Source organism: Pongo abelii, chromosome 7 (genome assembly GCF_028885655.2).
Source record: "Pongo abelii isolate AG06213 chromosome 7, NHGRI_mPonAbe1-v2.0_pri, whole genome shotgun sequence".
NCBI classification, from domain to species: domain Eukaryota; kingdom Metazoa; phylum Chordata; class Mammalia; order Primates; family Hominidae; genus Pongo; species Pongo abelii.
The window spans coordinates 157,144,578-157,164,370 of record NC_071992.2 but is presented as its reverse complement, the minus strand read 5'-3'; the positions used below and the strand labels follow the sequence as shown (position 1 = coordinate 157,164,370).

General features: G+C 39.6%; 1 protein-coding gene across 34 annotated transcripts in view; it reads left to right on the top strand.

Annotated features, from left to right (window-relative positions):
• The window catches only part of PTK2 (protein tyrosine kinase 2), a 341,630-nt gene that overhangs the window by 253,734 nt on the left and 68,103 nt on the right, over positions 1-19,793 (top strand). For all 34 annotated transcript variants that reach the window (XM_054518897.2, XM_063726842.1, XM_054518900.2 and 31 more), the window contains 5 exons: positions 55-155; positions 2,160-2,275; positions 3,608-3,708; positions 7,750-7,839; positions 11,401-11,605. In XM_054518897.2, the coding sequence (XP_054374872.1) occupies positions 55-155; positions 2,160-2,275; positions 3,608-3,708; positions 7,750-7,839; positions 11,401-11,605 (613 nt within the window). The remainder of the gene's footprint in view (positions 1-54; positions 156-2,159; positions 2,276-3,607; positions 3,709-7,749; positions 7,840-11,400; positions 11,606-19,793) is intronic.

The window sequence follows — 19,793 nt, the reverse complement described above, 5'->3', positions numbered from 1 at the left end:
TCTAAAAAAAAAAAAAAAAAAAAAAAGAATAACTATGGAGAACTTTTTTCCTAGTAACAATGCGTCAGTTTGACCATCCTCATATTGTGAAGCTGATTGGAGTCATCACAGAGAATCCTGTCTGGATAATCATGGAGCTGTGCACACTTGGAGAGGTACTGTGATCCCCAAATCTTACCTTCTGGACTCAGTGTTTGATATCTTTTGCTTAAGAAAGGAAAATATAAACAGTTTATATCTTGGATTTTCAGGAGAGTTCTGATTTAGGATGTATGTCATTATGGTTTTGGTTCAGAGAATATGGGTATAAATATCTTCATCATTAAATTCCCAAAGCATCACCTTATGCAGTACTGGCAGCAATATCTTCCCCAGCCAAGTACTTTATCAGGACTGGTAGCAGCAGATGGCCAAATGTTTGGTTTTATTTTTTCTCTCTGGTGCCATTGCCCAAAAAACTAGCCCAGTGATCTGAGGATGAAGCAATCTTAATGGAGTTTAGGTAAATTAATGCTAAATTTTAGGTAAATCTAAACATTTCCTTAATATTTTTGGGAATTCACTTTGTAGCATCTTATTTTTTGAGAGACAAAGTCTCCCTCTGTTGCCCAGGCTGGAGTGTAGTAGCATAATCACAGCTCACTGCAGCCTCGACCTCCTGGGCTCAAGTGATCCTCCGACCTCAACCTCCCGAGTTGCTGGGACTACAGGTGCATGCCGCCATGCCCGGCTAATTTTTAAATTCTTTATAGAGACGGGGTTTCACTATGTTGCCTAGGCAGGTCTTGAGCTCCTAGGCTCAAGTGATCCTCCTGCCTCGGCCTCGCAAAGTGTTGGGATTACCTGGCTACTAATACCTTTTAAACCAACTTATTTAAATCACAGTTTCTTTTTTCTTTTTTCTTTTCTTTTTTTTTTTTTTTTTTTTTTTTTTGAGACAGAGTCTCGCTTTGTCACCCAAGCTGGAGTGCAATGGCACGATCTCAGCCCATTACAACCTCTGCCTCCCAGGTTCAAGCACTTCTCTTGCCTCAGCCTCCTGAGTATCTGGGACTACAGGCACGTGCTGCCATGCGCAGCTAATTTTCGCATTTTTAGTGGAGACAGGGTTTCACCATGTTGGCCAGGCTGGTCTCGAACCCCTGACCTCCAGTGATCCGCTTGCCTTGGCCTCCCAAAGTGCTGGAATTACAGGTGTAAGCCACCGCGCATGGCCGTACTTTGTTTTAAAAATGTGAGTAATCGAGTGAATAGCTCCCTCACTTTCACCAGAATACAGAAACAAATCAGTGCATCACCAACACTTGGAAACTCATTAAACAAGTTCTTGTGCCCCACCCCAGGCCTGCTGAATCAAACACTGGGCGGGGGGAGCATTGTGTGATTTCATCAGCTGAACATCTCTTCCTCCTCCACCAAATCAAATGGAGTGCTTATGTACAATTTCTTGTTCACGGTACTTTTCTGCTTTTGCTTTTGGAGAGTTTGCTAGTTCTTCTGGCTCAAAAAATATGGCTAAATATTTCTCTCATCAATTATTTAGAACTAGGGTATTAATTATGTCTGCCTTTCTTTGCCGTGTTAGCATTTACATCATTAATGGTGTCAGTGGTAGCATGAACAAGTAAGTACATTGTGATAAATACCCAACATGACTGTTCTGTGCTTCGGCATCCAAAACTTCATGGGGAAGGAAATAAGAGGGGAGATTCCTTCTTGTCTCTGCTTTCTCCTCATTACATTATCCTCATACCTTCCCAGAGCCACAATAAGGTTTCAAGTGGAGATAACTGACTGTGTATTAGCCTTGTTTGGATAGTAACTAGATCTTTTTTCTTCCAGTTATTATTATTTAGCAATAATTTATACTGTGATTTTGTTCATTCCGTTGAAGCATATCTTTCTATATTTTTTAAGAAATTTGTCGTTAGTCAAAAATATTTTAATTTCATGATAGGATTTCAAATAAAAATTAATCTGAATCCAGAGTTTAAATGTTTCATTTATTGTGCTTTATTAGAAGAGACTTGAAGCCATTCTAATATTATTAAAAATGCATTGAAAACAGCATTATTGTTGAATGTAGCTTTTTTGCTTTTGATTTCGATTCACTGTCACTAATTCTTTTTTTTTTTTTCTTTTGGTCATTGTTCCAAAAGCTGAGGTCATTTTTGCAAGTAAGGAAATACAGTTTGGATCTAGCATCTTTGATCCTGTATGCCTATCAGCTTAGTACAGCTCTTGCATATCTAGAGAGCAAAAGATTTGTACACAGGTAAGATACAGTCATAAAGCTGTTAAGTTCCCTTCTGAAAAGTAGTGATCAAGAAACAGGGACCCATTTGGACCCTCTTCGGACCTTTTGGATCCAGGGTCCCCTTTGCTACAGTTTTGTACCAATTCTACAAAATTGTATTCTGTATACCATTGGAGGAATCTATTGTACACAGTTAATAGCAAGTCACGCTGCATTATGTCCTATCAGAGTGAGATGCCGTGGCTTGTTAATACACATTTACAAGATTTTTACACACGTGGAGTTTAAAACATTTGTGACACTTTCAGGTCACTTACTCTTACACAAACACTATAGAGAACCTGTACTTGGCAGCAGAGCAGTGAACATGTGGAAGTGGTCTCTAAAACAAATATTGTCCTGGAACTTTCCAGGACAACACAACCTTATGAAGTGACATCTGTTGGCATTCTGCGGAATTTCTGTTTATTGCCTGAGTCTCTGTTTGAATGCAAGTAAAGACCCTTAAAATTTGTTTGCCAAGTATCATATTAGAATTGGTGTTTTTGTTATCCGGCATTAATACAAACTTCATCAAAAAAAAAAAAAAGAAATAGGCCGAGTGCGGTGGCTCACGCCTGTAATCCCAGCACTTTGGGAGGCCGAGGCGGGCGGATCACGAGGTCAGGAGATCGAGAACATCCTGGCTAACACAGTGAAACGCCATCTCTACTAAAAATACAAAAAATTAGCCGGGCGTAGTGGCGGGCGCCTGTAGTCCCAGCTACTCGGGAGGCTGAGGCAGGAGAATGGCATGAACCCAGGAGGCGGAGCTTGCAGTGAGCCGAGATTGTGCCACTGCACTCCAGCCTGGGCAACAGAGCGAGACTCTGTCTCAAAAAAAAAAAAAAAAGAAAAGAAATAAAAACTAAGTATCTAAAAAAATAAACTGCATCAGCAAAATCATTTACAAGTTTTCAGAAGGCAACTTTTATTTAATGATATCTCTTTAGGAATGGCAGTGTTATAGGCCCCAGTTGTATATCACTGTCCGCCAGTTAATGCAGTTGGTAATATGGTTTTATGAACAGTAATAAGGATTTTCATTATTTTAGAATATACTTTGCCGTCATTCAGAATAATCATTGTATTAATGGGTAAATATCTGGCAAAAAGAATATATGTGAAGTAAATTTTGTGTGTGTGTATATATGAGATTTATTATATATATCCTATAATAAATATCATGTAATCTGCTCGCATTGTATATAAGCTGTCTTTCAAAGTGCCTATTGGTATGTCTTTATATATGAGCTTGTAGGTTTGTTTTTCTTATTTTAAGTCTTATTGTCACAAATTATTCTTTATCAGGGACATTGCTGCTCGGAATGTTCTGGTGTCCTCAAATGATTGTGTAAAATTAGGAGACTTTGGATTATCCCGATATATGGAAGATAGTACTTACTACAAAGGTAAGAAATCAGAGTAGTACCTAAGAAATAGGCTTGGAGTCTTTAATGTATTTCTAAAAACAGTGTGTTCTAATATGCTCACCTGATCTTTGACAGAGATATAAAATCAGCTAAATAGAGGAAGCGACAGCCTTCTCAATAATGGTGCTAGAGCAGTTGGACTTCCTTAGGCAAAACATAGACCTCAATTTAAACCTCTGAATCCCATTTCAGATTAACTCGGAATGGATTATAGACTTAATTACAAAATAATAAATTTTTAGAAAAAAACACAAGAGTAAATATTTGGCATCTAGGGCTAGGCCAGGGATCCTTAGACTTGACACCAGAAACCAGGATTCATAAAAGGAAAAAGTTGATAAACTGAACCTCATAAAAATTATAAATTTTTGTTCTGCCAAAGACCCCGTTAAAAGGATGAAAAGAGAAGCTGCAGAGTAGGAGAAGATGTGTGCCAGCCACGTATCTGACAAAGCTATTATCTAGAATATAAAAGGAACTCTTAAAACTTGGTAAAAAACGACACAAATAATGCACTTAGAAATGGGCAAAAAAATAGGAAGAGACATTTCATTGAAGAGGATATATGGATTGCACATAAGCATGTGAAGATGCAGATGTTCCACATCTGGGTCCATTAGGAAAATGCAAATTAAGAACACAGTGGGATTACAGTACATACCTGTCAGTTGTTAAAGAATATGTTGGCAAAGATGCAGAGAAACTAAATTGCTGCTGGGAATGTAAAATGGTAGAGGCATTCTGGAAGAGAGTTTGGCAAATTCTTTAAAAATTAAGCATACAAGTATTATATGACCCAGGAATTGCACGTCTGGACATTTCTTCTGAAGAAACGAAAACTTGTACACAAAACCATACTCAAATGTTCATTGCAGTTGTGTTTGTAATAGCCAGAAATTCAAATCAGCTCCAATGTCTTTCAATCAGTAGACACACCATCATCTTACACCAGATGCGGCTGGTTGTATTGATTGCCTCAGTGAAGGGGATCTGACTGAAAAATATGCAGGCTGCTAACTCCAGCACCTTGGATCTATTAGTTTGGTGGGATTTTTGTTTGTTTGCTTGTTTTGAGACAGGGTCTCGCATTGTCACTCAGGCTGGAGTGCAGTGGTGCAAACATGGCTCACTACAGCCTCGACCTCCTGAGCTCAAGCAGTCCGCCTACCTTAGCCTCCCAAATTGCTGGTACTACAGGCATGTGCCACCATGCCTGGCTAATTTTTTGTAGAGATGGGGTTTCGCCATGTTGCCTAGGCTGGTCTTTGATCAAACTCCTGGGCTGAAGCTATTCTCCTGCCTCCGCCTCACAAAGTGCGGGATTTCAGGCATGAACCATCATGTCCAGCCTCCATTAGTTTTTTTAACTGAAATCTAGCTCATGTCAGTTGTCTTTAATTTTGCCAATCTTGGAATCATATTGAATTGGTTCTTCAAATTATTACTGAACTAATATTTTTCTGAATAATGTTTTCATATTCCTAGAACTTTAGCTAAGGTTTAGATAAATCCATATTGTGCCATTAATACTACTAATTATGACTACCATTTTACAAAGGCCAGTTTCTTTCTTAGGGTATTTGATTTTTATATTGCAACAAAATGAGCCCAGATTTTTACATGCAAAGCTAGTCTCTTATTTTAATCTTATAGCTATTCTCTTTCCATATATCTTCTGTATATTATTGCCTGCCACTATTTTATTTTTTAAATTCATTTTTAATTCTTAATTTTTTTTATTTTTTTATTTATTTTTTTTTTTGAGACAGAGTCTCACTCTGTCGCCCAGGCTGGAGTGCAGTGGCATGAGCACAAGTCACTGCAGCCTCAACCTCCTGGGCTCAAGTCATCCTCCTGCCTCAGCCTCCTGAGTAGCTGGAACCACAGGCACACGCCACCATACCCAGCTAATTTTTTGTATTTTTAGTAGAGTCGGAGTTTCACTGTGTTAGCCAGGATGGTCTCGATCTCCTGACCTTTTAAGACAGGGTCTCGTTCTGTCACCCAGGCTGGAGTGCAGTGGCATGAGCACAAGTCACTGCAGCCTCAACCTCCTGGGCTCAAGTCATCCTCCTGCCTCAGCCTCCTGAGTAGCTGGAACCACAGGCACACGCCACCATGCCCAGCTAATTTTTTGATTTTTTTGTAGAGATGAGATCTCACTTTGTTGCCCAGATTGGTCTTGAACTCATGGGCTCAAGCGATCTTCCCACCTTGGCCTCCCAAAGTGCTGGGATTACAGGCATGAGCCACTGTGCCCAGCTACCTGTCGCTATTTTTAAATGATCCTTTGATATATGAAAAGAAAATCAGTTGTTTATTCATTTTAATTATTTAGTCATTTAACTTAAAAAAGACGAAGTCAACTTTTCATTATTTCTAAATACATTTTATATCCAGCTTCAATCTTAACTGTCCCAAGTCCTAGAATTCCAATAAAGAGCTAAATTCCAAGTAGTATGATGTCCAAATTTTCATATCATTTGAACAACATTTTAAACAGGCAATTGACAAATTCACACAGATATCTTCTCAGAAAGGTTAATAAGTATACATTCCATTAGGCTATAGAAATAAGTACAAACTCCAAAAGGTTAGAGATTCTTCAAAATGCTCCTCTTTCTAGGAATTCTAATAGTCTTCAGAGGCAACTCATTGCTTACAGAAGAAAGTCCAGACCCTTGACATGCTGGCAGAGCCCAGCCGCTCATGCTCCATGCTCTTCTGAATCAGGGTGCTGTTCCTGTGCCCTGCTTCCTTGACCAACCCCTTCTCCTCTTATATCCTCTCCCTGCAGCCTTCCCTGGTCATCCTGTCAGTCATTATTTCCTCTCTGCTTTCAGGACACTTGGCGTGTATTCACTATCTGTGTTACACCTTGTACCAAATTTGAGTATACTTCTGTCTGCCTTTTAGAATGAGCATTCCTTGAAAAAAAAGGACTCAGGATTGTTCATCTTGAGAACTCAGCAGTTGAGGAAATGTTTACTAAGGTTTTGAGTGGTTTGCCTTTGTGGCACAAAGAAAACGTTTAGGCTTGAAAAGGGAGCTGATTTCAGTCTTCCATAGAGAAGTCCTTCTCATCCCATTGCCCCTTCCTGCTCTTCACTTGCCTGATTATTTGTGGAGTCTGCACTGGTGCATTCACCTAGTGGCTAACATATGTTTGTAATTCCCAAAATCAGTACTCAAGGTGCTTTCATAGTCATTTGAGGACATGCACAAAGCAACAAAAAAATTGAGTATTCCCTAATACCCATATATGCAGCTGAGATTCAGCAAGGCCGCAGTCTCTCCCTCCTGTCGCAGCCAGAGGAGGGAAGACAGGGTCAGGGCTGGGAGGGGACGGCACAGGGCAGAGCCAGCAGCTCAGGCTCTGGTGGTTGGAGAGGTTTGAATCCCAACTCTGGCACCTGTTAGTGGGGCAGCCTTGGGCAAGTCACTTAACACATCTGAGCCTCCTTTTCTAAAGGAAATAGAACCTACCAGAATGAGTTGTTTTGTGAGTGAAGATTGTAATCTATGTGAGATACGAATATATGTGTGCATATTTCTCTTGAGAGCAGGGGTTCTGTGTTTGCAACAACTTTATATAACATAACTACCACCAGTGAGGATCGACTATGTATTATTTATTATTAGCAGGGCATGTGTATAGCAAGCATTCTAACCTACAGATAAGGATCTCTTCTGTAAATTGTGGAATCTTATATAATGGAGCTGCACCTAATACCTGCACCTAAACCCCTGGTAAACTGAGGTTTGCTCTCCCTCCCTGTTCTTTGCCTCTCTATAGAGGGAAGGACATTGGTATTTTATTTATCTACCATCTAACTATTCCTCACCCCTAAGTGACCTCAAAACATCAAGGAAATGAAAAGTAGTTCTCCCAAAGAAATGGAAGGCTCAAGGGTTCAAATAGTTAAAGCTTTTTCCTTTGATACTGAAAATCTCAGCTAGCTCTGTTAGATTCTTAAGCAGATAACAAGGAAAATTTATTTTCTAAAATTAATCTTCTAGCTTCCAAAGGAAAATTGCCTATTAAATGGATGGCTCCAGAGTCAATCAATTTTCGACGTTTTACCTCAGCTAGTGACGTATGGATGTTTGGTGAGTATTCTTAAAAGTTTTGTATTCTTTAAAAATTATATTTCATGTGTTATACAAAGAAAAAAATCTCTTTTTGGAATATGTAGGTTGAATTGCCTTCCCTAACCTGATCATTTCCTCATCAGACTTCTTTTGGTTCATTTGACAGTAAATAGCCTGACATCTGCTGTGCGTCAGCTTCTGGGCACAGCTTCCGTAAGGGTCCACAGTTCTGATTGCCCAGCTCCTTCCATCACTCTTCCTTTTTGTTCCCCTTTGCTGTCTCTTCTTTCCTCACAGGGGGATATTTTGCTTATTTCCTTCTTTCTTTTCTCTCTCTCCCTTTGCCATCTCATTCGTTCCCTTCATATGAATAACATTAAACAGTAAACACTTGGCCCCTCCAACCCAGAAGTATCTAAAATTCTACCTTGTCTCTTTATTCTGGAGTCCAGCCTCCTTATTCTGGAGTCCAGCCTCCTTCCTGACCTATCTCAAGACTTGGAAGTTTGATCCTTTGTCTTCTGTAGCTTCTGCTTTTTTGATAATCTCATTTGTTCCTCCCCACCTGCTGCAAGGTCATCATTCTCCTGCTCTGTGGTTATTGCAATTCCTTCTAGCTGGTGTAGAAGTGTGGCTCTCATTTATTCTTTGCTACTTGTTTAAACTACTTTATCCAAATTTTTAAATTACTCACTATTTTTAACATGAATGGCACTTCCCTCCACTCTACTCTCCATTTTTCTTGGTGTTATTCCTTCTACCCAGAATGCCTTATCCTGATACCTTCTTCTTCCAGTTGAAATCCTACCTAACCCTCAAGGTCCACCTTAAATGTCCTTGAAGCCTTCTTCCTTTCTGTACATTTCCTACACTTTCTCTCTTTGTCATAACACTCATGTTGATCCTGTGAATAGACTTGTGGACATGTTATCTCTGCTAAATTGGAAACTACTTTGGAGGAGATGCCCTGTTAAGATTATGTACCTTTTTTCTCCTATAAATAAAAATAACTTGATCAAGTATGTGTTTTTTTTTCTTCTGTTTACTTACTGTTGATTCTTAATCATCATTTAATGCCCCGATAGATAACTAGGTAAAGGAAAGAACTTTCAAATAGAACAGGATATGGCATGACATGATTAGAAAAAGCTCTGGAGTCCAATTGATGTGTATTCAAATCCCAAGGCCTTGATTATTATCTGTGTAATCCACAGAGCAAGTAACTTATCCTTTCAGAGAAATTTCATGTTTCAAAACTTCTAAGATGCCTATTTTTTTACTTGTTAACATTTCTGGAACTGAGTCTTGAAATCAGTGGCATTTTACAGTTGGTAATAATTGGAGGCAATTTTTAATGTAGTTGTCCTTGCTTTCACTCAAGTAGAGTTTGTTTTTTAATATTGTTGTTACTGTAATGTCTGAATGACTTTAAAAGACCTCTTTTGGTAAGAATAAAATAAAAATTCTAAGAGGGAAGAAAGAATTGTATCAAACTTTAGTTTTCAACATTCTCCTCCCTTTTTTGGTCTTATAAGCTAATAAACTTTCCTATAATCAGTAGATGTGATTTTTGTCAAATGTGGTAAAATGCAATATTTAAAGAAACATAAGGTTACTGTGACGATTAAGGGTAATATATGAGACTGGGCACGGTGGCTCATGCCTGTAATGCTAGTACTTTGGGAGGCCAAGGAGGGAGGATCACTTTAATCCAGGAGTTCAAGACCAGCCTGGACAACTTAGCAAGATCCCATCTCTACAAAAAATACAAAAATTAGCTGGTTTGGGTGGCACATGCTGATAGTTTCAGCTACTCAGGAGGCTGAGGTGGGAGGATCACTTGAGCCTGGGAAGTGGAGGCTGCAATGAGCTGTGATGCAGACTTTGTCTCGAAAATATATATATTTGTAAAATTTCTAAGAAGTGTGCCAGGAACACATTAAGTTCTCAAGAAATTATATCCAGTGTTGCTACTACTGATATTGTTGTAACTTCTGGTGAGAAAAGCAGCACTAAGGCATTTTTTTGTCAGATACTCTTTACATTGAACTTGGATTCTTGGCTAAGTTCAGAATCTAATTCACATCAAGATGATAATATGCTTTGCTTCTTTTGAGGCAGATTTCATTCTAGGCTCTAAAGATGCAAAAATAAAGTCACAGCTCCTTTCTTCAAGTCATCAGTTGTACATTGTTTTGTGATAGAAGTAGATTTGAAATGACAAAAACTTTTCCCACAGGAAAAGCATTATAAAGGACTACATTACAAATGTACCTACAAAGAAGAGAGCTTGTGAGGAAGGTAAAGGGATGTTTTTGGCGTGTTCCACAGGTAGCAAGAAGCCCAGAATAGCCGAGCGCAGAGCAGTGATGATAAGGCACTAGGAGAAAACATCCATCCTTTACGCCATTTTCTCTCCATTTCCTTTCCATTGCATTATATGTTCATTGCTAGTTTTAGGTTTCTTGTTTGTTTTAAAGGTGAATTTTTTAATTTTTTTTTTTTTTTTTTGAATTTTAGATTCAGAGAGTCCATGTGCAGGTTTGTTACATGGATATGTTGCACAGTCCTGACGTTTGGGTTTCAATTGAACCTATCACCCAAATAGTGAACATAGTACCCAATGGGTAGTTTTTCAACCGTTACCCACCTCCTTCCCTCCCTGCTCTTTTATTCCCTGGTGTCTGTTGTTCCCATCTTCATGTCCATATGTATTCAGGGTTTAGATCCCACTTATAAGTGAGAACATGCAGTGTTTGGCTTTCTGTTTCTGCATTAATTCACTTCGGATAAATGGCTTTCAGTTGTTTCCATGGTGCTGCAAAGGACATGATTTCCTTCTTTTATGCCTGCATAGTATTCCATGGCATATATGTACTACATTTTCTTTATCCCATCTTAAAGGTGAATTTTTAAGGATTATTCAGAAGATACTGATAAAGTATTGTATTTCCCAAGGGTAGAGTGCAGATAAACTTTTTGCAGTCACACTATGGCATTTATAGACAAGATGACTTGAAGCCCAAAGAAGTTCACATCTTTCCTGGGGGAAAACAGTGACCAGTCCATGAATAAACCAGATAATGATGCCTTTATGCACTCTAAACAAGAAGAGGCCAGCCTTGTTAAGGGAAGCATTTTAAGGAATCTGAGTTTTCCAAAAGCGTAAGACTTATACTAGGATTTTCTTTATTGGACCTCAGGTCAGCTGCTCTAATTATAAATAGGTGAGACCGAAGTGGGGCGGATTAAAATTCAGCATTTTTTGAACTACTTCATTAAGCCACAGAGTACCACTGTAGCTAGTGGGCGATTTTCTAATAGAGGATTTCTAGAAAAATAAACCTCTGAGAAAAATTACAGCATTTTTCTTGATAATAATTTAACATTTCATTATTTACATCATGTTAAATCATTAGGTTATTTTATACTAGAGTTAATATAATGCTGCTTTGGTAGATAATTTGCCCATTACCTCCCAGCTGGTACTCTAGTGCCTAGAAGAACGATATTCCTGGAACCTGGGAGTTACACTCTTCATACTGAGCTCACTGTTGTGTTTTCATTCCCACTTGACAGGTGTGTGTATGTGGGAGATACTGATGCATGGTGTGAAGCCTTTTCAAGGAGTGAAGAACAATGATGTAATCGGTCGAATTGAAAATGGGGAAAGATTACCAATGCCTCCAAATTGTCCTCCTACCCTCTACAGCCTTATGACGAAATGCTGGGCCTATGACCCCAGCAGGCGGCCCAGGTTTACTGAACTTAAAGCTCAGCTCAGGTAGGAGTTGGCGGGAGAGAGGGCCTGGGGGTGGGGGCAGATTATGCTGCTTCTCCTCCTTGCAGTAATAGCATTTTAAGGTCATTATATCAGTATGTCTAAGGCCGAACTATTTTTCGTTCAAATGCAATTACTTTTAAAATTGATTTGCATTTCTTTGTACCTTGCTAGAGTCTTAAGTAAATTATATCTTTAAAATTTTAATAAAGCTCCAATTATGGTCAAATCTCTCTCCCCTAGCTTCTGACTTAGCATGGCTTACAAGACCCGTAATAATTTAGTCCCTGCTTACCTCACTAATCTCATCTACCACAAACCCCATCTCTATCTCCCTCACACTTTGTGATCCAGCAATACTTACTTACAATTCTCCTAACACAGCTCACTGCCTTTTCACATGCTGTCTTCACTCCCGGAAATCCCTTTCCTGACCTTTGCCACCTATAAACTTTTATTCAGTTTTCAGAACCCAGCTCAGATGTTACCTGCTTCAGGAAGCCTTCCTAATCAACCCTGCCCCGAAAGAGATCATTACTCCTTTGCCACCTTTTGAATACTTCTGTTTTTATATTTAAAACATCCATTGCTTGTTCAGGTGCCATTTTGTGGCTCCTACTTTGTGCCAGGTACTGCTAAACCCCTGGAGGAAGCACGCAGGAACATTAGTGTGCTGAATCCCTCAGAGAAGCATGTGCATACTCTACCCTGTTGCCTGGCCTGGAGAGGTTCTTGTTTGCTTGCGCATGTCCCCAGCTACACTCAGAGCTCTTGCGGGCATCATTGTGTCTTACTGATTTCTGTAGCCCCAGTGCCAAGCTTAGAACCTGGCACCCTATAAGTGCTCAATAAACATTTGTTGAATTGAATTGAATTGGAATCTAGAATGAGATTTAATACTGCAATAAACAAGATACTGTAATATAACACATAGGCATGAGAAGCTTTATTATATAAACAATACCATGGTTCAATGTGTGCTGTGTCACCTGTTTTCACACTTGGGGACTTCCTCCATTTTATGTGAGTTTTTATGGGTTTGTTTTTCATGCTGTATTTTTAGTCTTTTTCCTAAAAATCATCAACTGCAGGGTCCAGGCCTTTCACCATCTAGCCCAGCCTTCTCACCACATGTTCAAGCTGTTCAACTTGCTAGACAGAATTCCTTTTAAGGAGAGTATTTCAAAGAAGAATTAAGACCTATAGGTAGAAGCAGAAAGGATTCATCCAGTCTGAAAATGTTTGCTAAGCACCTTTGTTATTCTAAGCTAGGTTCTGTGGATTCAACAGTGAATAAGACCCAATCCCTGCCCCCAGAGAGTTTAAAGTCTGGTGGAGGAGACCGAGGTATCACTGGTTATTACAATACAGTGAGCACCACATCGGAAAGACCAGCCACACTCTTGGTCTGGGTCCCCATAACTCTCACGTACCGGCCTGGTTCTACTTTTCAAGGCCCCATAGAACAACCCTACTCTGCCTTTCACACGATAGGCCTTCAGGGTAATTCTAAACGGCTTCCTTACCTCCTCTTAGTTTCTTCAAGCCAAAACTCTTCAGTTCCTTCATTAATTCTCATATAACTTCACGCCTATTTTCCCACTTTTACAGCTGGCTTTTGGACGTGCTTTATTGCATGTTGTTTTGCTCCTATTTGTTCCTCCTTGATCTTTCCTCAGGATTTGACAGATTCTGTCCTTGACATTGTTCCTCTCTGATACCAGTTCTATCACCCCACCTCCCTGGTATCTCTTTCTACCTCACTGACTGGCCATCTCTCCACCTTTACTATGAGTATTCACCGAATTTCTGTTTTCAGCCTCTTATTTTCTCCCATTTTGTCTCATTACTCTTCCTGGATGTCTGACCCATTCACAAGGCTTTGCTTCTCACCTCTGTCTGTCTGTAGTTCTGGTCCTGCCCTTTTCTCAAGTCCCAAACCTACATTTTAAATTGCTGGCTGGGCATCATGTTTATCCAGAAAGCAAAGCTGTTACATTCTCCTCTAAGCCAGCCCTTCCTCCTCACTTCCTCCAGGTTGGAATAGTGCCTTTATCTTCGACACCATCTTGGAGTCATGCTTCACTCCTTGTGCCTACCCCCCCACCCTCCATCCCGCGCTCTTCTCCCATCTGTCTGGCATGACCAGCTTAGTCAGTCTTCCTGAACTGTCACTGGAAAAATAACTCTGCTGGTCAAAACAACTTTCAGTGGGGTTTTGTCACCTTTTATGTTTGGGTAAAGGCTTCCACAGTAACATTTAGGCCTCATTTCATTATGGCCTGAGATTGTCTTCTCATCCCTTTCACACACGGTAGCTAAACTAACCCTCCTCTCAGCCCAGAATGCCTCCTTCTTCACTTGGGGAGATCTTACCCATCTTTCTCGGCTTCTTTCACGCACTGGGTCTTCTGTGACTTCACAGCTGACTAGCCTTCACCCTCTGAGTCTCCAAAGCTCTTTGTTCTTCTTGTCAGGCTTACCCTTTGCTGCCATAGATGGCTGCAACCCGTGTTCAATTCAGTTCGATAAACACTGTTGAGCACCTACAGTAGCTGAGCCTGGTGCTAGTCACTGGGGCAAAGATGACTAAAACACTTTTCCTGCCCTCGAGGAGCTCACAGTCTAGTATGTCTCATCCCCTACTAGACTGAAGCTCCTTGAGGACAGGGATGGTCATACTCACCTTGGTGTTGCCCAAACCTCCAGGCCAGGAGCCTAGCTAGCTAGATACAGGAAGGGTCACCCAGGCACTGAATTCAAGGCTTAGAACATATGAGTGATTCTTAATACTAAGGAATGCTCCACTGAGGTAAATTATCTCCAAAAAGTATCCAATACATATTTTTAGAACTACATATAATTACTTTAAATATGTACCTGTAGTATAATTTATGGATATCTTCTTATATACTACTAGCACAGATAATTGAGCATTCATTCATTCTGCATTGTTCTGTTTTAGAAATGGTGTTTAACTTTGCGTTTTGAACATATACAGTTGGGCTACCAAATAGGCCACCATTTTATGTTATAAAATGTAACTATATAATATAATTGCTTACTTGGACATTTACATATAACAGTGTATCACAATAACTAAATAGGTTATTAATTTTTTTCAAAATTTTTATTATTTCCAGGATTTTAACAAAGAAATAATAAGTTTGGATAGCCCTTTGGTAATTAAAATTATGGTAGTTAAAAATGTTTCCCAAATCCCATTCTTCTTCTCGACCTCGAAAGAATTCTCCTTCCCTACCTTGAAAGAATATTTGCAAGTAGACTCAAATTACTGTGGGATTCCCCTCATCTTTAACTGGAGTGTATGCGTGTGTATTTTATTTTGTTGAGGCGGGGTCTCCTCTGTTGCCCAGGCTAGAGTGCAGTGGCATCATCGCCACTGCCTGCAACCTCCACCTCCCATGCTCAAGTGATTCTCTCACCTTAGCTTCCTGAGTAGCTGGGACTACAGGCATGCACTCCACACCACCACACCCAGCTAATTTTTTGTATTTTTGGTAGAGATGGGGTTTCACCATGTTGCCCAGGCTGGTCTCAAACTCCTGAGCTCAAGCAATCCACCCACCTTAGCCTTCCAAAGTACTGAGATTACAGGCATGAGCCACCATGCCCAGCCTTGTGTATTTGTTTTTGACTGTATTAGTTGAGAAGTGATTTTTGGTATGGAACTTGTTGGGCAAACTCATAGGAAAATCACCTTGGTCATACATTGATGAGGTGATGTCTGTGACTCAAGGAACCTGTCCTTACTACATCCTGTTTACTTATTCATAGGTATGAATTCATTGAGAAGTAGAATGAGATTAACCTGCCAGTGGCCTATTATCAAGTATAAAAAACTCCTCAATAGGAATACTTTTAATTGATCAACAGTGAAATTTTCTTATAATGCGTACTCTAGCATTTTTGTGCTTTGTGACTGTCAGGTTATAAGAGCACACTAAATATTTTTTGAGTGAAAAATCATTTAGCTGGGCGCGGTGGCTCACGCCTGTAATCCCAGCAGTTTGGGAGGCCGAGGCAGGTGGATCACCTGAGGTCAGGAGTTCGAAACAAACCTGGCCAACATGGTGAAACCCCGTCTCTACTAAAAATACAAAAATTAGCCGGGCGTGGTGGCAGACACCTGTAATCCCAGCTATTCAAGAGGCTGAGGCAAGAGAGTCACTTGAACCTGGGGAGGCAGAGGTTGCAGTGAGCTGGTATTGCGCCAGCCTGGGAGACAAGAGTGAGACTTTGTCTCCAAAAAAAAAAAAAAAAAAAAAGGCATTTGATTCCTGGTTACTTCAGTTAATTGTTTATTAGGTACTATGACAGGGAAACCATAATAAACAGCTTTAGTATTTGCCTTTTGGCAGGTATGTTCAAAAATAATATGTCCCAACAGTACTCTTCTTGACTAAGGTGCTGGTACCACTATTTTAAAAAAGAACATCAGCTTTATCTCAGATTAGAAAAATATTTTAGGTTAATGTTAAAATTCTTAAATATATTTTAGGCAAATTAGGGCAGTAAACAAAATTATCACTTTAAAATTTTGTGTTATGATTTTTGTATATTTTAAAACTTTTTATTGATGTTTAATAAACACCAAGAAGTGACAGCTTACTGAATTTCCACCAGTTGGATACAGTCTGTCACCAGCATCCAAAATGAAAATACTACCAGCACCCCAGAAATCTTCCACATGCCCCTTTCTAATCACTGTTCACCCTCCAAGGGTAACCTCTATCTTGACCATAGATTGGTTCTGCTGTTTTTGAACATGATGTAAATGGTATCAGTCAGTACTTACTTTATATATATAATTTATTTTACTCAACAGTTTGTGGGATTAATCCATATTATTCATGTAGTTATACTCAATTCTCATTGTTGTATAGTGTTCCATTTGTGAATATCCTATAGTTTATTCCACTGTTGGTGGAAATTTGTATACTTCTAATTTGGGGCTGTCAAGAATATTGCTCTGTGAAGTAGAGGATATAGTAAGTGGTGTGTAAACAGATTTACCTGAGGCTTTATGTTCTAAAGAACACCAGTCTTGTAAGTATCACCTTGGAAAGCAGTCCATGATTTTGAACTGGTCTTCCATCATTGAGCTCTTTAGGAATATTTTTAGAACCAGTACCATGTGCATTGATAGCAAGTCTCCATCCTCTGCAGTTAGCTCTTCTAGTTATAACATTGAAATAACTAGTAGTTATAGAGCAATCTCTGTTGGCAGGCATTGTGCCATGAACTTTGATACACTATTTCACCTTAATCCTCACAGTCCAGGGACATACTACATATAGGTAGTATCTTCATCGTCAGTTTACGATGATGAGGAGACTGCAACTGTGTGGTTAGGCACCTGATAGAAGGACACAGAACTGAAATTCAAGCTAGGTCCACCTGAGTCCAGAGCTTGAGCTATGAGCCGTCATGCTCTACTAACTGCCTTGATGTTTATAGGCTAGAAGTCATTAAGTGTGCCTGCCATCTTATGATTTGGACTGGTGAGCAGGTTGTTAATATTGGTTAGTTAAAAAGGAAAAAGAAAGAAAAAAATATTGTTACAGAGAATTCCTGCAGCTTGTTTTCTTACATTGTTTGAGTATCAACCAAAGTCCTTTAAAGGAATGGCAGCATCACTAGCAGATGCACAGAGGCCCTACCCACGGGCTTTGAGGGGGACATGGCTTCCTTGTATACTTTCAAAGTATTTTCTTACTGGTTTTACTTGTTTCATTGGCATATTTTGAGTGTGTTGTATTTTGCTTCTGTGGAACACAATAATTTCACATACAGTGGGGCACCGGTTTGGGAGTTTTGAACAAGTCACCCAGAGTTGACTTCAAGCAGATCAGAGCCAAGCCATGGCACGGTGTCATCCAGAGAGCCTGCTGGGAACCGCTTGTATATAGAGCTTTCACTCCAGCTGGGGGGTGTTGGGAGTTTTTGTTTTTGATTTTATGTGTGCGTGTTTCTTTGGTTTTCGGTTTTTAGTTATTTGTCCTAACCATGTGCTGTCATGTTTTGCTTCTTAACTTTATCAAACAAAACCAGCCTTTGGGAGAGTGTTTGGTAAGGGTTATAGCTTAGCTCAGCATGGGTGCAGACAGATTTTCTTACTTTTTTTTTCATATCGCTTCTCAGTATCATACCTAAGTGAAGTTGCAAGGCATCTAAGGAACACAAACTATTTCAGTTGATCTGTGAGACTGCCATTTCAAGCTATTATAGCAACACCTTGAGAGTAAATGGGCATGTGTGCATGTATAAATTTTTCAAAGAATGTTTAAAAGATTATATGGCCTTGAGCAAGTTACTAAGCCTCCCTTGTAAGAGCAAGATCACAAATACTACCCATATTCTCAAGATTAAATAAATAATCTGGCCGGGTGCAGTGGCTCACACTTGTAATCTCAGCATTTTGGGAGGCCGAGGCAGGTGGATCACCTGAGGTCGGGAGTTCAAGACCAGCCTGGCCAACATGGTGAAACCCTGCCTCTACTAAAAATACAAAAAAATAGCTGGGCGTGGTGGCAGATGCCTGTGAATCCCAGCTAGTCAGGAGGCTAAGGCAGGAGAATCGCATGAACCTAGGAGGCAGAGGTTGCAGTGAGCCGAGATCGTGTCACTGTACTCCAGCCTGGGTAACAAGAGTGAAACTCTGTCTCAAACAAACATATAAATAAATAATCCATGTCCATTGCTCATGGTAAGCACACACACTGTGTTAGCTAATTTAGAAGCAGGTACTAGTAACAACAAAGCTTTTCCTGAAAATCCAGAAGGGACCTGGCGATCTTAGAGTACATAAGAGTTATCAGTTATAGTTAGACATCCTTAAAAATATATAGTTATTTGTATTTAATTTTAAGGTAACCAGTAACAGAATCGTGCAAAATTATGAGCTTTGGAATGACAGCTCTCACTTTGAATCCTGGCCCCACCACTTAATATCCTTGGGGAACATCTTTAACTTTTATCTACTTTTTTTTTTTTTTTTTGAGACGGAGTCTCACACTGTCATCTAGGCTGGTGTGCTGTGGCGCAATCTCTGCTCACTGCAACCTCCACCTCCCTGGTTCAAGCAATTCTCTTGCCTCACCCTGCTGAGTAGCTGAGATTACAGGCGCGCACCACTGTGCCGGGCTACTTTTTTTTGTATTTTTAGTAGAGACAGGGTTTCGCCATGTTGGCCAGGCTGGTCCTTAACTCCTGACCTCAAGTGATCAACCCTCCTGGGCCTCCCAAAGTGCTGGGATTACAGGCGTGAGCCACCGCGCCCAGCCTTGTTTCTCTACTTTTCTAAAAAGTGTGGTACTCTTTCTACTCAGTAGCTACTTTCTAGGGTTCTTGTGAGATTTGAATGAGTGTTAACTATTCTTATTATTCAGATAATTCTTATTATTCAGATAATAAGAATACCAAGATACTTGTTACCAAAATACCAAGCACATCTTTTTGATGTTTTACAGATGTATTATAGAGAGATGAATTTTAAAATATTAATCTGTGAACAGCATCTTAAACATGTTTAACCTGTTTTGGATTCTTCACTTATCCCACAACACGAACTTTAAATTAGGAGTTCTAGGTTTGATTAATGACATGAAATTGCTTGTACTACTGTGTTTTTTAAAGTGATTTTGTATTTGCTTCCAAAATTCCTTTCAAAGGTGGTGTCTAAATTCCTCCTTAGTCATTATACCAGTATTTTTTTTTTTTTTTTTGCATTGCTCTCCTATTGGGTCTAGATATTATCTAGAAGAGTAAGCTGTTTCACAATTATAGCTACGTACAGTTAAAATGTTCACAGCATGTGCACTTTAGGAGTTTTTTGTTTGCATTCTGTTTTGGCCCTCAGTCTTCCCAGTGATAAAAAACAAACTGCAAATCTAAATTTAATAGGAATTTAATGTAAAATGTAAATTGTTTCTACTGAAAATTATATCTTAGCTGCTTCATATCTAACAATAATTCTTACCCCTTATTGGTTCTCACCCACACGTCCCTATCGTAGTTCTGTCTTTGCACAATTTGCCAAAGTGCACAATTTGGCACTTTGAAACCAACAACTTAACATCCACCTCTCTTTCTCTGCCTTAACCTTTTTCTCAAACTTGCATTTTAGCAATACCTTTTGTATTATGTTTTTAGTGCTTGCTCTGGGAAT